The 15993-nt window shown below is 48.9% G+C and overlaps 1 protein-coding gene across 1 annotated transcript; it reads left to right on the top strand.

The window, feature by feature from the left end:
* The first annotated feature begins 3755 nt into the window (after positions 1-3755).
* LOC119515307 (osteoclast stimulatory transmembrane protein) lies at positions 3756-15184 on the top strand. The gene is given in 4 exon segments (XM_037811165.1): positions 3756-3913; positions 10190-11192; positions 14596-15099; positions 15101-15184. Coding segments are annotated over 4 exon segments (1749 nt in total).
* The last annotated feature ends 809 nt before the right edge of the window (positions 15185-15993 follow it).

The raw sequence follows: 15993 nt of genomic DNA, 5'->3' as shown, positions 1-15993 counted from the left end.
GTATTGGAATAGCTAGAAGTAAATACCTGAAACTACCAAACTCCAACTCAGCAGTCTGGACTCCTGAAGACAATTATATAATAATGTAGATTACAAGGGGTGACAGTGTGATTGTGAAGACCTTGTGGATCACACCCCCTTTATCTAGTGTATGGATGAGTAGAAAAATGGGGATAAAAACTAAAGGACAAATGGGGTGGGATGGGGGGATGATTTGGGTGTTCTTTTTTCACTTTTATTTTTTATTCTTGTTCTGGTTCTTTCTGATGTAAGGAAAATGCTCAGAGATAGATTGTGGTGATGAACACATAACTATGTTATCCTACTGTGGACAGTGGATTGTATACCATGGATGATTGTATGGTGTGTGAATGTATTTCAATAAAACTGAATTTAATAAAAAAAAAACAGAAAAACAAACAAACAAAAAAAAAACACAGCCATTTATTGTTCGTGGTTCTGTCTTCGGGCAGAGCCCTGCGGGGGTGGTCTTGTCGCTGCTCTGTGTGGTGTGGCCAGGGTCGCTGGGCCGGGATTTTAGCCGGGGCTTGAATGCCCAAGATGCTGCCAGCCCTCCGGGGTCTCTCCACGTGGCCTTTCCAGGAATCTTGCCTACACCTCTCTCCACAGCAGTGGCTTCCAGGACAGCCAGAGCAGAAGCTACCAGGTCTCTTAGGCCTGGGCTTAGAAGTCCAAGAACATCAATTCTACCACATTCTACTGGCCAGAGCAAGTCGCAGGTTGGCTTGATTCAAGGGGAGGGAAGATCGACTCCGCCCCTGGAGGGGAGCAGCGTCATACGGCTACAGGGGGAGAGGAATGATTGGAAGAAACCACCACTACCCCAGTAGAAAAGTGAGCAGAATTCAGGAACATCATTCTGAAAGAGGGTATCGAAATGGCCAAGAGGTTTATAAAGAGATGTTCAAACCCACCTGTAATTAGGGAAATGCAAATTCAACAACACACTAATCAGGCTGGAAACAATGAAAAAGGTCGATAGTAAGAGATGGTGAGATGTGGGGAAACAGAACCCTTGGGTTCTACTGAGGAACCATAAACTGTTACAATTAGCCTGGAAAGCAAGTTGGCAGTCAGTAGGGGAATTCGTTATCTGAATTCCCTAGGACCCTGTTATCCTACTCCTGGGTTTTATATTATTGGGGAAATACAATCAAAACAGAATCTTCTTCCAAACCAGAAAAGATAGAAGAGAAAGAAAAGCAATTTTGTTACTGAATGTTTTTGAATAAACATTAAATCAGAATGTGATGCATCCCAGGCAATCTGCTAAAGAAAGCTCACCCATTTACATAGCCAAGCAGATGCAACCCACTACATACAAGTTCTCAAGGTAAACACTAGTCCTCAGGTAAGAGCACCTGGCAGCACCGTTTGTCACCCACAGTTCGCCTTAAATTCATCTGGTAATTAGGGTGGCCTTTGTGTTTGCTAATTGCCTCCTTCCAAAGGAATAGTAAAACTTCTTATATCACCATGTCAGGAAGATAGTTAAGGATCCCTATCTAACCTACTGTAAATTAAACTCCCACAGAATTGGCGAGATGTTTGTCTTCCAAAGAGATGGCTTCCAGGTCCTGGAGAAAGACATTCCTAGTTGGTAAAGCTGGGAAAAGGCGTATTTATCTCTTAAAAAGATTTGTATACATCTCAAAGGGTCAGAGAAAGGATTTACAATTACAAGTTTTCTAAAGAATGCTCTAAGAAAAGAGAAGGGGGGAATCTTTCCCTTTTTACACCAAGGACAATTAATACAGAAATATAGTTTTCTTTTTTCATTTGTATTTACCTTTGGGATATCCCAGTAAAATTATCCCACGAGTTCCCGAGCAGACAATGGGAAGGTATTTGTGCCACTGTTTTGGGGGAACAAAGGAGTTGGAGGCCACTAGGTGGCGCTCGTTGGCGGCATTCTTGAATCAGCGAGGCGGAAGCACTTGATGGAAAAATGGCAACGTGTAGAGCAACGATCCACAGGTACATAGAGGGAGAGGAGAGCCACAGCCATGGCCTAGCACGGATATCAAACGGATGAGTCAAGTAGGGGGGGAGGAATGGAAGCAGTGATGACAGAGAAAGATGAAATAGAAGTCATCAAAGGAAGAGATCAGTAAGCCACCCTCGACTCGACTCCATCCCTGCCCTGCTGTGAACCTGAACAGTACACTTGACTGTTTTGGACATTGGTGGGAACCACCAGGAAAGCCCAGCACCCCAGCAGCAGGGAGGGAGGGCTAGTCATAGAGAAACGTCTCCCACGAACGTAAGGGCCCGAGGGAAACAGAGCTGAGAGGAGAGGGTCGCTGACAGGAGCTGGGTGGACACATCCAGCCCACAGTGGCTCCCCAGGGAGGGAGCTGCCCCTCATCTCCCCCTCCTTTCTCCCTCAGCTCTCCTGCCGGGGCTCCCCAGTGGCCAAACCCAACAGAAGCTAGAATGCAAGAAGTCCTTTGATGCCTGCCATGCAGGTCTCCTCCCAGGCACAGGGCAGGAGGAGAAAGGTGAAGAGAGGGTCTGCAGGGGCAAGTGGAGAAAATGTGGCACAAGGGGTTTAGATCAAATCAGAGCTTGCAGTCTCATGGTGTCTGGCTCTGCATCAACCAGCACGAAGTCAGATTTTTGTTTGACTCCCTAATGACTTTTAAACTATGAATTGGTTGCTGATCTTTAAAATTCAGGAGAATTCAATAAAAATCTGGATTATGGCTTCTTTAGAAAAAGAGGCTGAGTAGGGGCCAGAGCAAGGACTTAATTTGGAGTGTGAACTCTCACTTGTCACAGTCTTCACCACTCCTTAGTGTCTTACACTGGGGCTCTTTACCCAACTCTGTCACCTTCCTGGCCTCTGAAGGCATTTGAATCTATGTCTCCTGAGCTGCGTGATCTGTAAAGTCCATTTCAGCTTTAGTGGTCACTGGTTCTAATGGTCCAGAGCGGTGCTGGCCGATAGAACTTTCTGTGGTGATGGAAATCATCTGTAACCATATTGTTCAATACAGTAGCTGCTGACTATGTGTGGTTGTTGAACACTTGAGATGCCACTTGTCCAAACAGAGATGTGTTGTAAGTGTAAAATGCCTACTGGATTTTACAGACTTAGCACAAAATAAGAATGTAAAATATCCCATTAATAACTTTTATATTGATTACATGTTGAAAGGATAGTATTTTGGATATATGGATTGAATAAAACATATTATTGAAATTAATTTTACTTGCTTATACGGTTACTAGAACTACAACTTCCGTATGTTTTGCACTGGTGACTCACATTTGATAGCATGGGATTGTATTTTTGCCTCTCTGTATTCTCAAACCAACTGGATGGTGGCAACTTTATATATGCAGAGGGTGTAAAATTCAAGGACCACTGTTTCTGATTCCAGATCAAGCTCCGCAGGCGGTTTTGAAGGCTTACCACTTCCTCTTTCTCTTCTGTCATGTGGCTCTGAATCCTCCACCCAGAAATTCCCTCCACAAGCTGATTCTGGTTTGGATGATTCAGAAGCCCCTTCCGGATGTGGTGGGCCCTGGGATCAGGCCAGCCTTGTATAGGCAGAGGTGACTCCTACATGTGCTGAGAAGAGCCAAAAATACCTTCTGCTTTTCTCCCGCTTCCAGGCTTTGGGGTCCCCAGGCTCCCAAATCTCACACGCCCACCAGAGGCCTTCTGGAAACCACCAACGTGGTCCTTAACCAGTCAGCTCCCTGGTGTCAATGTAGAGACCAGACGCATGCTGGTGGGCATCTTGCAGGGCCTCTCCCCGCTGATCAGCACAGTGCCCGGAGTTTCCCACGTGATCGGCCCCAGGCCAAAGTCACAGAAGAAGCCAGGCCTGAGCAGCCCGGGGCTCACCCAGGCAAAGCTGTCAGCCCAGGTCAGAGGGAGCAGGTCAGGGGCATTTATTTAGTGTTTGCTGAACACTATATATAATTTCCTTGAATCTGCAAACAATCCTAAGAAGTCATAGCATATAGGCCAGTGCTATCCAACAGAAACAGAATGTGAGCCACCAATGTGAGCCATATATACATTTCAAATGTCCTAGTAGCTGTTAAAAAGTCCTAGTAGCCATTAAAAAGTGAAATTCATTCCTTTCGTTACAGCAGAGGATACCCAAGTTCAGAGAGGGACAGTGTCTTGCCCAAGGCCACACAGCACAGCAAGTGGCCAAGCTGGCATTTGAATGCAGGTTTACTGCCTCCGGCTCAGGCCCCTGCAGTTCACACCCAGCCGGATGCAGAGGACCAGTTAGACACAGCAACCTGCATGGCCCTACTGAGTTCTCCTGCAGAGGTGACAAACTGGCAGCCCTCATGTCGGCTTTGGCCCATAGACCTACTAAGATTGGCCTGCATGCTAGTCTTTCATTTAAAAAAAAATAAAAGAAAGTTGTTGCTAGCTTTAAAAATGTGGAGATATTTACATGAAAACTGGGATGACTGGCATCTTTGGAAAAATTGGAAAATCTGGCAACTTTGGGCCTCATTTCCAATTGGCTTCACAACTCTGCTGGAGACGGTCTACTCTCTCCAGGTCACCCTGTTGATGCCACAGCTGGTGGCCCCTGGGGACACATCAGTTGGCTGCTCCTGCTCTGTTTGGTGCAGTCAGTTCTCTGCAGCCTGGGTTAGGAAGGCCTGGCTTCCTGGAGGGGCTCCTGACCCAGGAAGGGTGCTGGGCCCCCTGAGGGTGCTGATCATGCGTGTCTTATTCATTTGCTGCGTGACTATGAGAATGTCACTTCCTCTGTCCGAGCCGCCGGACAATAGCCCAAGAAACATGTTCTTATAAGGAAAAACGGCAGGGAGTCCAGGATACCTCTCAACTGGGGCTTCCCCTTGCCGTGGGTCTATCCCAGGACTGGTCCAAGTTCCCCACAGGGTGGGGGCTCAGGAGAAGCCTCCTGGAGGAGGACAGGACCCAGAGATGCTGGGAACAGCTGGCTGCATTCCAGGTAGGGCAATTTGCTTTCAGAAAAGCCTGGAAATGTACCTGCAGGGCAATGTTGTGGCAGAGGGAAGATACAGGGAATTTGCATTTATTGAGTACCTACTATTTGCAGTACCAGCTGCTCTACAAGGTAATTAACAACCTGTAAGGTTTGTAAATTCTTCCCTGTCCACCAGTGGCGCTCACCAGGTGGCCCGGAGCAGGGCTGCTGGCTATAAATCGTGGCTGTTTCTTACTAGCTGAATCTCTTGGTTAAGTGATGTAGTGCTCTGGGTCTCGGTTTCCTGAGCTGAAGAATGGGTTGTTGAAAGTAAGGATTTGCTGAGTTTGAATGGAAATTGTCTAGAATGGCACCTGGTATGTAGTAAATGTTGAATAAATTGTAAATTATTATTATTCTTTTTTAAGGGGAGGAAACTGAGGTTTAGAAAGGTCAGGTCACCTGCTCCAGGTCCTATAGCTAGAGAGGGACTGAGCTGTAATTAAAGGCCAGTTTCCTGCCTGGTTAGACAGGAAAGGGGCTGCAATGGGAGACTGGGGCCACCGATGGCTGGGTAAGTGTCTTGGCAGAAGTCCAGCTGTCTCCTCTGAGTCGTCACCCCCTGAGTCAGGGGCCAGGCTCCCCTTGGGGCGCATAACTATGGATGGGGAGGGGAAGGGAAAGCAGGGCAGAGTTCTAGTGTGGGCACTATCACTGCTGAGGTTTATGGCTTCTATGAGCCTCAGTTGCCTCCTCTGTGAAATGGAAACAGAGCTAATTCTACCTCTGGGCGATCGGGTTCAGGATGAGAGACGTTGCTTGGAAGGGGCTTTTTCTCTCTCCTCCCACACTTTCCACCCACTCCCGCCTGTGGGAGGAGGATGGGGGCCTGGGCAGGGCGGGGCAAGGTGGCCAGGAGGGTTTAATTAAAGGGCGGAAAAGCAGAAGCAACAGGGTTTCCCAATCCCGGCGGACGCGAGTCCCCTCACTTCCTCTACACCTGCGTGGCTACCGGCCGCCACTTCCCCAGAGCACGGCTGTTGAGGGGGCATGAGGGCCTTCTGGGGAGCAGCTGAGCACCTCATCAGGACCAGGTAGGTCTGGGGACTTCGGACATTGAGGGCCACAGGCAAGAAAACGATCTGCCATCAGGAGCAAGGGAGATAATCCCCAGGTCTCAAGCTCTGCCTTTCCCTGGCTGATCTCGGGTAAATCCTCACCTCTCTGAGCCTCAGTTCCCCTGTCTATGAAATGGAAGTAAAGAGGCTGTCATGAGCATGGAATGAGAAAGCGCATGCATAAGGCTCGGCAGAGTATTCATCTCAGAGTAAGCACTCAGAAAATGGCAGCGAGTTTCCTTATTATTTTTTTCCAGATTTTAAAACTTTGTATTTGCATATTTTAAACTTGTGCAGCCTGAAGGACACTCTAGATGCACCGTCGTCCTACCCAGCTTCTTCCTTCAACACGCAAGTTCTTTTCCTTCCCCGCCCGCCAGGCAGGTGCCGCCTTCCTTGTCAGTAATTCTCGATTCTTCGATGTGAAAAGGGGCAGCACAGCCATTTAAACTTGATCCAACCTCTTTGCACCTTGCAAAGTTAACAGCTGAAAGAGGTAAAGCAAGGCAACGCCTGTAGAATGTGCGGTGCACATTGGCCACGCACGCCTCGTTGTGATTCGCCTGCTTGCTTCTCCTGTTCCATCATTTCTTTGGGAGACGGGATTTTTCTCTTGCGTTTCTGCCTTCTTCAATTTTGACTTTTCAAAGTCTCAGCCATTTGGGGTTTGTCACACCCGGTTGTGGAGGAAGCCAAGCGAAACGGCGAGTGAGAGTCTGGTCTGCTCAGTGACCGCTGCCAAGTGTCGCAACTTTCCTTATTATTTAAAGCTTTCTCCACAGGACTTGGCTCCCAATGTGATTTAGTCCTAGCTTTCATTTCTGAAATCATTTATATTATTAGCTATTATTGAAACAGCCACCATGTTCCAGATACTAAGTTTATAAGTAGGTGGGGGTGTTTAGTCCCGAGTTCAAACGCCTTCAGGTGCCAGGAAGGGAACGTACCTGTGTGAGGCCACCTGGGTGGGCACGTAGCCCCATACCTTGGTGAGTTGTGGGCACTGGCTAGAGGCCATGCACCCCTCTCTGGTGGATGCTCAGCTCCAGCCACCTTTGGCAAGGGTGGGACCTCTAACGCAGACCCTCAGATTCAAGAAAAGCTGGGAATCTGGATTTTAATGTGAAACTTCTTTGTTTTCAAATGGGAGCAGCCAACACACACAGAGACGCACAGGGGGACACAGACACACACACATATTAGAGCCTCACTCCATCACAGCTCCACACTGTGTTCTAACCTCCCCAGCTCCCCATTTCCTAATGGTGCTGGCCACAGCTCAGGACCTTCACTGTGTTGTCCTTTCCATCGGGGTGGCCCAACCTCCCTTCCCCACCTAAGAACTGACACTTGCCCTTCTAGTCCCAGCTCTAATGCCACCTCTTCCAGGAAGCCTTCCTGACTCTCCCAGGTAGTTATTCACTCTCCTCCTACCCCACCCCAGTCCAGGCCCAAATGTACCATTCTGAGAGTTCCTTCCTACTAACTTAAACCCTAATGATCTGTTTAAGTCTCCCCAATTAGAGTGTGAACTCCTCAAGTGTATGTGGACTATGGCTTAATTCAGCTTTATATACACAGAGGTCAGCAAGAGCCCGGCACACCAAGGAGAATCCCATTAAACATTTTAATAATAATAGTAGTAATGATAGTAACAGCAATAAGTAATAATAGTAATAGTAATAAGTAGTACAATTTTGTAGGGTCCTTCCTATGTACCAGGCATTGTATAAAGTGCTTTCTGTGCATTGTTTTATTTTATTCTCACAGACACCCTGTGACAAAAGTCCCTTTTAATCAGGACTCCTTTAGTTGCAAGTGACAAAAATTCATCTTACTCTGGCTTTTAAAAAAGATCTTCTGGCCCATGCAACAGAGTGGTCCAGGATCCATCCAGACTTCAGGCATGGTTGGATCCAAGGACTCAAGTGATGCCTGGGGAATCTTCTGTCCCTGTCTCAGCTCTGCCTTCCTGTGTTGCCTTCATCACAGGCCGACTCATACTGTGTGGTGGCCCCCAAAGCTCCGAGCATCCCTCCTGCCAGCTCAGCTCTCCAGATAACGAAGAGTGGTTCTTTCTCAATAGTTCCAGCAAAGCCCCGAGCAGGTTCTCTTGGGCCCAGCTCCGATCAGGTGCCAATCCCTGCACTGGGCTCAAGAGGCTGTGGTTCTCAGATTAGCTAGACCTGGTCGTGTGCCCACCCCTCAAACTGAGGATAGTGAGGAGCCAGGGGCTTTGTCTGTAACCAACAGAACAATTGCCTCCTCGTCATCCTTCCTGCCTGATACCCATATAACTTCATGCCTATTCTCACTTAAAATCCATGATCTCTAACCTCAAGTGGCTTCCTATTGCTTCCCAGCATGTATATTGTTTTCCCCATTCATTTCCTCGCCCACTTTCCCAGACAACTATTTTATGCCTGCACCTTTGTCTTCAGGCCTCCATCACCTCCTGCACTCTCACTGCTGCTGCTGACCTTGTGCCCGCTGGCCTGAGCACACAGAAGCAACCACTCAGCAGTCAGCACGCACTTACAGAGCACCCACTGCAGGCCGGGCGCCAGTCTAGGCACTTGGGATATCCTGTCACTTTCAGTGTCTCCCCTCTCGGTTGAATCTCCCACCTGCAAATATGCTGTCATTTCTCTCATCTTAGATGAACTCGCTTGACTCCATTGTCCCTTCTAGCTGCTGCTCCATTTCTCTGCTCCCTTTACTGCAAAAGTTACTCAAAAGAGTTGTCTGTTTGCATCTTCCGTTCTTCTCCTTCCAGTCTCTCCTGGACTTACTCTAGCTACGCTTTTGTCCAACATGCCACCCACACACTGCCCTCGTCAAAGTCACCAGTGACCCCCACATGGCTGAACCCAATGGTCCTTGCTCAGTCCTCATTTTACTTGACCCATCAGCAGCACTGGGCGTATTTGATCACTCCCTCCTTTGTAAAACATGTTATTTCCTTGGCCTCCTCAGCACCACATTGCCTGGTTCTCAGTCTCCTTTGATGGTAACTCCTCACTTCCCAATCCTAAACCGTGGGGTACCCCTGGGCTCAGTCTGTAGATCCCTGTCTTCCCTTTGAGGACCCTTCTCCTATGCCACAGCTTTGAATACTGTCTATAAATAAATGATTTACCATTGTAGATCTCCAGCCTCACCTCTCCTCTAAATTCCAGACTTGTGGGTCAACCACATACTCAACAGCTTCAGTGAATGGCTAAATCCACATCTCAAATTTAGGAGTCCCCAAAAAGATTTCCTCCTTTCCTTCTCTCCTCCCTCCATTCAAACATGCTCAGCCCACAAATTTCCAATGTCAGGAAATGGTCCCTCAGCTTTTGGTTGCTCAGACACAAAAACTCACTGTCATCCTGACTCATGTCCTTCACACCCCACAGCCAATCTGTCTGCAAATCTTGTTAGCTCTACCTACAAAATATATCCAAATTCCAACCTCTTCTTACTTTCTCCTCTGCCACCACTCTTTAATGCAAGCTCCACGAGGGCAGGGATTTTCGTCTGTCTTCACCATGCCTGTTTCTCCAGTGGCCAGCACATAGTAGTTGCTTAATAAACATTTGTTGAATGAATACATATAAGAAGGGTAGCTAGGAACCTGTTTGTCAGAAGCCGACTGGTCCAGCTCATCCCCAGTTACAGAAGAGAAGCTGAGCTCCATGAAGTAGGGAATGTCCAGGTTCACACAGAGGCTACCACGACTGTGAATTCAAATGCAATAGCCCCTTCCTCTCTCTCTTTCCTCTGCACTTCTCTCTCCATGACTGTTTCGTTCCTTGGACCAGTCACCCTCAAAAGACTAATCATGAACTCAACTGGTCCAGACTTTCATCTTCATGTCCTCAGGAACCTCAGAAACTAGGCCTGTCCCTGACAATTCTACAGAGAAGAATCCTAGGGAAGGCTTTTTCGGGTTCTGCCTGGGTCGTGCAGAATATGGGAGTGGTTTACTCTGATTGGTCCACCTTGGAAGGCTGCCTGCCCCTGGGGCTGAAGGGATGGAGCCTGTTAGCAGGCAGAGGGTTTGGGGGGTAGGAGGATTGGGCAGGTACCTCCACCCTTGACGGTGGTTCCCCCCAATTTCCTTGTGTGCAGGTGGAGTTTCTGGCACTCGGGGCTCTGCAAGGTCCTTGCCCTGCTGCAGGCTTCCTGGGATGCCTTCTCCCGGCCTGTCCCGGCCAGCTGTGGCCAGCTGCTGACCCAGCTCCTGCTGTGTGGTTCTCTGGCTGCCTCTGCTGCCGGTCTGGCTCACCACTGGCTGGTGTCCTCGCTGCTTTATCCTCTGGGGCCCTCGGCCGTGGTGGCCACTGTCTGTGGCCTCCTGGTCTTCCTGGGCTTGGGCCTGGTGCCCCCAGCCCGCTGCCTGTTTGCGCTCAGCGTGCCCACCCTGGGCACGGAGCAGGGCCGCCGGCTGCTCCTGTCCTGCAGTGCTGCCACCCTGGCTGTCACTGTGGTGCCCAACGTCTTGGTCAACGTGGGAGCAGCTGGGCGTGTGCTGAGGTGTGTCACTGAGGGCTCCCTGGAGAGTCTGCTCAACACCACCCACCGGCTGCACGCGGCATCCAGGGCCCTGGGTCCAGCAGACCGAGTAGGCGGCCGAGGCCTGACGTTCGAGGTTCAGGGCAATGGCTCTGCCATCCGGCTTCACATGCTCAGGGCTACTCAGAAAGTCTTGGAGGATTTCTCCGACATGGAGTCCCTGTCCCGGGCAGTGGCCCTGGGCACCCAGCGGATGGTCGCCGGGGTCTTTGTGCTGGGTCTCCTGGTGGAGTCGGCCTGGTACCTCCATCACTACCTGACTAACCTGCACTTTGACAATATCTACGCCACACAGCAGCTCGCTCGGCAGCTGGCAGAGGCCCGGGCCACGCACCTGGTGGCCTCCCCACCGGCCTGGCTGCTCTGGGCAACCCAGCCGAGGCTGTCACGGGAGGAGCTGCTGCATTGTCTGCTGAGGCTGGGGCTGCTCACCCCACTCCTGGTGGCCACGGCTGTGACAGTGGCCACAGACCACATGGCCTTCCTCCTGGCACAGGCGGCTGTGGACTGGGCTCAGAAGCTGCCCACTGTGCCTGTCACGCTCACTGTCAAGTACGATGTAAGTCTGGTGACGGGAACATGGGGCTGGGGCGGGGAGCGCTGCAATGGTGCTGGGGGTGGAGAGAAGGGGTGGAGTTTGCTAAACTCTTGATTTGCAATTGAATTTTACTTGCCTTCAAGTCATACCCATCCAGAGATGAGCTGAGCCTGGGGCATCCATCAGTGGACTCACTCAGTTCCCAAAGGGGCCTTGTCAACTGGGCTTTGCCATATTGCAGGTGAAGATACTGAAACCCAGAGAAGTTAAAATAACTTGCCTCCCAAGGTCACTCTTTTTACAAGTGCCCTAGCCTTGTTGTCCTCATTTGTATGGATTGGACCATACATGGCAATGTGAGTCTTAAGTGGGATAATAATGTGCCTAAAAGTACGAAGTAAGCTTCATGACATGTAGGAGATGTTTAATAAGTGGTGGCTATTATTAAACATTCAAATCTGTACATACCAGACTGGAAGAGACCTTAGGAACGGTCAAGATCAGGGGTTGCAAACTACATCCAGTGGGCCAAACACTGGTGGCTCCCTGTTTATGTAAATAAAGTTTTATTAGAACACCACCACAGTCCATTCCTTTATGTCCCTTCTCTTCTCTTCTGTGGCTGTTTTGGCTCTAAAAGGTGAAGTTGAGTAGTTGCCTCCATGTAAAGCCTAAAGTATTTTCTCTCTGGACCTTTACAGAAAACATTTGTTTTGTGTTTGAGCTCTGATCAAGATTTGTGGTTTTCAATCTTTTGCCATTAATCTTTCCATTTTTGATAGTGAAATCTCACACAAACTTCTGTAGCATGAAACATACCAAAGTGTTAGACTTTGAGCCAATGATATTAACAGCTAATGTTTATTGAGTACTTATAATATGCTAGGAAAGTGTTCAAATTGCACAAAATCAATTTGGGGTTATGGCCAGCTTTATTTCTTATGAAATAGAACTGCCTGGAAAATTGATAAAGACTTACTGTTTTGTGAAGTTTTTCTTAATTACAATAAAATCTATGCTTGGAAGGTGCTGTAAATTGCGGTGTTCCAAGTGGGTCCCCTGATGAACTCTATTTCTTTCTCCAAATGTAAGACACTATCAATTGCAAGTCACACCATTATTTTAAGTATCTTGAGGAATGAAAATGCTGCTGATTAAACCATGATGCATTGCTTTCTTATCACTTTAATTTTAGTAGTATAGAGTAGTTCACTTAGCCTTATTTAACATAGATTTGTATTTGTTTTACCATATATTTCTCATGTATACATAGAAAGAAAAATAGTGAAATCATCTGCTGAAGGTTTTCCTAAAACCTCCTCACATTCAAGCCTGACTCTTCCGAATGACCTTTTGACAACTCATCAGTGTCTCTGCCTTTTTCACACACTATCATTCTCCGAGTCTTCAAAAGTGTTGATGATGCTCCACTATCGTCTCCAGCGTTTTCTTCCAAGCCTCTGACACCCACCTTGGAGGTTTTCAGGCTGGCACTTTCTTATCCTCTCAGAAAGCGTGCATTGACCATACCAGCCCCTCATGGCTTTGACATTCTTTCATCTCTTCTGAGGGTCTTGAAAGTTTCTCCTGCCTTCAGTTGAACTATGAGGTAAGGGACAGGCTGTCCTCTCTCACATGTGTTAGTGGCACTACATGACCCAGCTCTCTGAACTTGTGCGTGTCCTCCTTTCATAGGTTGTTTCTTGGCAAGAAAATATGGAATAAGGGTCATCCTTCACTAATAGCGCATTCAGGCCCTGCTGCCCTTTCCTTGCCTTTTGGTGAATGCAGTAACCATTCACTTGTGTGCTGGGTCATAGGATATTTTTGAAGACATTTTGAACGGCTATACTAACAATGCATATAACTTGACTGAAATGAGTGTGACCCAGTTTACACTGACACAGCAATGTCAACTGTCATGACTGAGAACAATCACGTGTTGTTTCGAATTAGTTAAGTTGGATTTTATATTTGGGTCTGGGTGGAGGTTCAGGTGCAACACAATGGGAAACTGAGGCCATAGTGCATGAGAAAAGACTGTTTGCTACTCACAGGTCCCAGGGAGTGACAGGTGCCATGAGGCCTTGATGGGGAGTGCAGTTGGCTTGGGTGGCTCCACCAGTGGGTGGGGAGCACACAGGCAGAGCCTGAGGGACCCGTGCGCCTGTGCTTTATTGTGGTCCAGGAGTGGAAGTTAGATTTCCCGAGGGAGGCAAAGATTGGTTAGTTTAGGGTGAACATGGGTGAAAAGAGAAAGGGACGGGGTCCGAGGGTGGTGGTGCTGGTTAGCTCATCATTTGGGGCCAGCTGTGGGTTCTGGGTAAGGTGTATGGGTGGCGTGGGTGGAGGCCTCGGGTATGAGTCTGAGTTCTAGGGAGTCTGGGGGTGGGAAGCTGTTTTTTAACTAAGCTAAAGGTCAGTACTGAGGCAAGTGGCTTAGCCAAAGTAAGACGGATGCAGAGGCAGCACTCAAAAATTTTTGATAGTTATGACATGTCATCATTATTTCTTCATTATCAGCATCACTAGTTTACAGTTGAAGATACCGAGGTTCAGAGAAGTTAGGGAACTTGCCCAAATTCATCCAACTCATTAGTGGCAGAACCAGGGCCCCAGTGTGATTTTTGTGGGCCCTGGACCCCTTTGCCTTTGTGGGCCTCTTTCCTCCATAAAAATAAAATAAAAATGTATGTATTATGACTGCACTGGTATAAAGACAAAATATATTAATATTATCTATTAAAACATTCTTCCACTTACCAGCTCATTTTTTTACTTCTGATTTTAAAAAGAAATTAAAACATTTTCATGGGCCTCTAAAAATACTGTGAGCCCCGGGTACTGTGCTGGCACCAGGGCCAACCCAAGCAGTCAGACGCCAGTGTCCAAATGGTTAACCTCTGACCTCCCTGCCCCTCCAGACACCTTCCTCCCTGCCCCGACATACCCCGTGAACATTGCAGAGCATGGTGCTCATGAGCAGGATATTGGGACTGGCTCCTGACCCTCCCTGCTCCCGATGACCTTGGGCTCTCCATCCTTTAGTTGAGAATCATGCTGGGCCTGACCTCATAGAACTGTGCTTATTTGACAAACAAGTATATCAAAAGTATTCACAGCAGGCTTGGCCAGGAGTAAATGCCCATAAGCCTTAAAATTTTTTTGCGAAAATATTCTGCTTAAAGATAGTAATTATAAAAATCATAGCATTTGTAAGGTGCTTTCAGACTTCCAATCTCATTCCATCCTCCCCCAAACTCCAGGAGGCGGAGCTTATTTCTGGGCCCATTTCGCAGATGAGGGCAAGGGAAGTTGGACCCTCCCACCCTGCAGGCGTCCATGAGTGGCGGCAGGAGGCGGTAGTTGGAGTGATTGTCCTCTTGCCAGACACTCCTTCGTGACAGCCTTCTCCCTCTTGAAGGTGGCGTACACTGTCCTGGCCTTCCTCCCCTTCCTCTTCGGCCAGCAGCCTGCAGAGAGCCCCCTCCTCTCTGCCCACAGCTCCTCCCAGTGGGAGCTCCGCCTCACCGCCCCCGGCTGCCCGCTGCTGCCTGCCCAGCACCCCCGCGCGGCCGGGCCCCTGGCTGCGGCCGCCCTGCAGCTCCTGGCCTGCTCCACGGTCCTCCTGGAGACCTACGCCCGCCGCCTGAGGCACGCCATCGCTGCTTCCTTCTTCACGGCCCAGGAGGCAAGGAGGGCCCGCCACCTGCACGCCCGGCTCCAGCACAGGTACGCCAGGTCCCACGCCCAGCAGCTGCGCCTTGGGGAGCCTTCCTGCTCGGGATGCCCGGGCGTGCCAGCAAGCCCCCCACGCGGGCAGATGGGATTACCGCATGCTGGACACCGACGAACACAGGGCAGTGGGGCAGAGAGGAGCGAGCTCTGCAGTCGCTCAGACCTGAGTTGTCACCCTGGCCCCTCCACTGCCTTCCTGGGTGACCTTGGGTAGGTCACTCCACCTCTCTGAGCCTCTGTTTCTACGTCAGCATAATGGCTGCGGAAACAGCTGATGCGGCCTACCTTCCGCACAGGGGCGTGGTGAGGATGGAATGAAGTGTCGGGCATCACAGCCTGGTGGATAGTTAGGGACTCTGCAAAGGCGGACTCAAGGAAGAGCTCCTCTGGCCCCTGGAGGGCGGTCACGGCTCCCGTCCGCCACAGCGGCTTTAGCTATTAGGTGGAGACTGGGCATCGTGAATTGTCCAAATGCTCCCGGAACTTATTTATATGCCTCGGAATCCTCCTAGAACTTATTTATAGCAAGCTAACAGTTTCTCAATTTTATAAATAAATGTATTTATTAAATCCTGAATTAGATCATTTTATTCCTTTGCTTCAGTTTCCTTCAGGGGCTCCCCATTAGGGTCACCAGGTTTAGCAAATGAAAATACAGGACTCCTGGTTAGATTTGAATTTCAGATAAACCATAATTTGTCCAAAATATGCTTGGGACATACTTATGCAAAGCAATTATTCATTGTTTATCAGAAATTCAAATTTAACTAAGCACCCAATGTTTTATCTGGCAACTCTGTCCCCATCAAACATAGAATAGAATCCAAACTCCTTACTCTGTGGGCTGGATATTCTGTTCTAGATCATTCTCTGCTCTTCTCGAACCTGCTCTCTTCTCCAGGAGGCTGCCCTCTGGCTGGCTTTTTTGCATCATTCAGGTATCAGCTCAAATGTCACCTCCTCAGAGAAGCCTCCCCTGAGCACTCTACCTAATCTTGTCCCCCATCCCACCCAGTTTCACCCTATCACAGGGGTTGCAGCCCGGCACCTGTTTTTGTGACCAGAGTTTTATTGTCACACTGCT

This window comes from Choloepus didactylus, chromosome 19 (assembly GCF_015220235.1).
Source record: "Choloepus didactylus isolate mChoDid1 chromosome 19, mChoDid1.pri, whole genome shotgun sequence".
Classification (NCBI taxonomy): Eukaryota; Metazoa; Chordata; class Mammalia; order Pilosa; family Megalonychidae; genus Choloepus; species Choloepus didactylus.
This window is presented reverse-complemented; position numbering and strand designations above follow the sequence as displayed.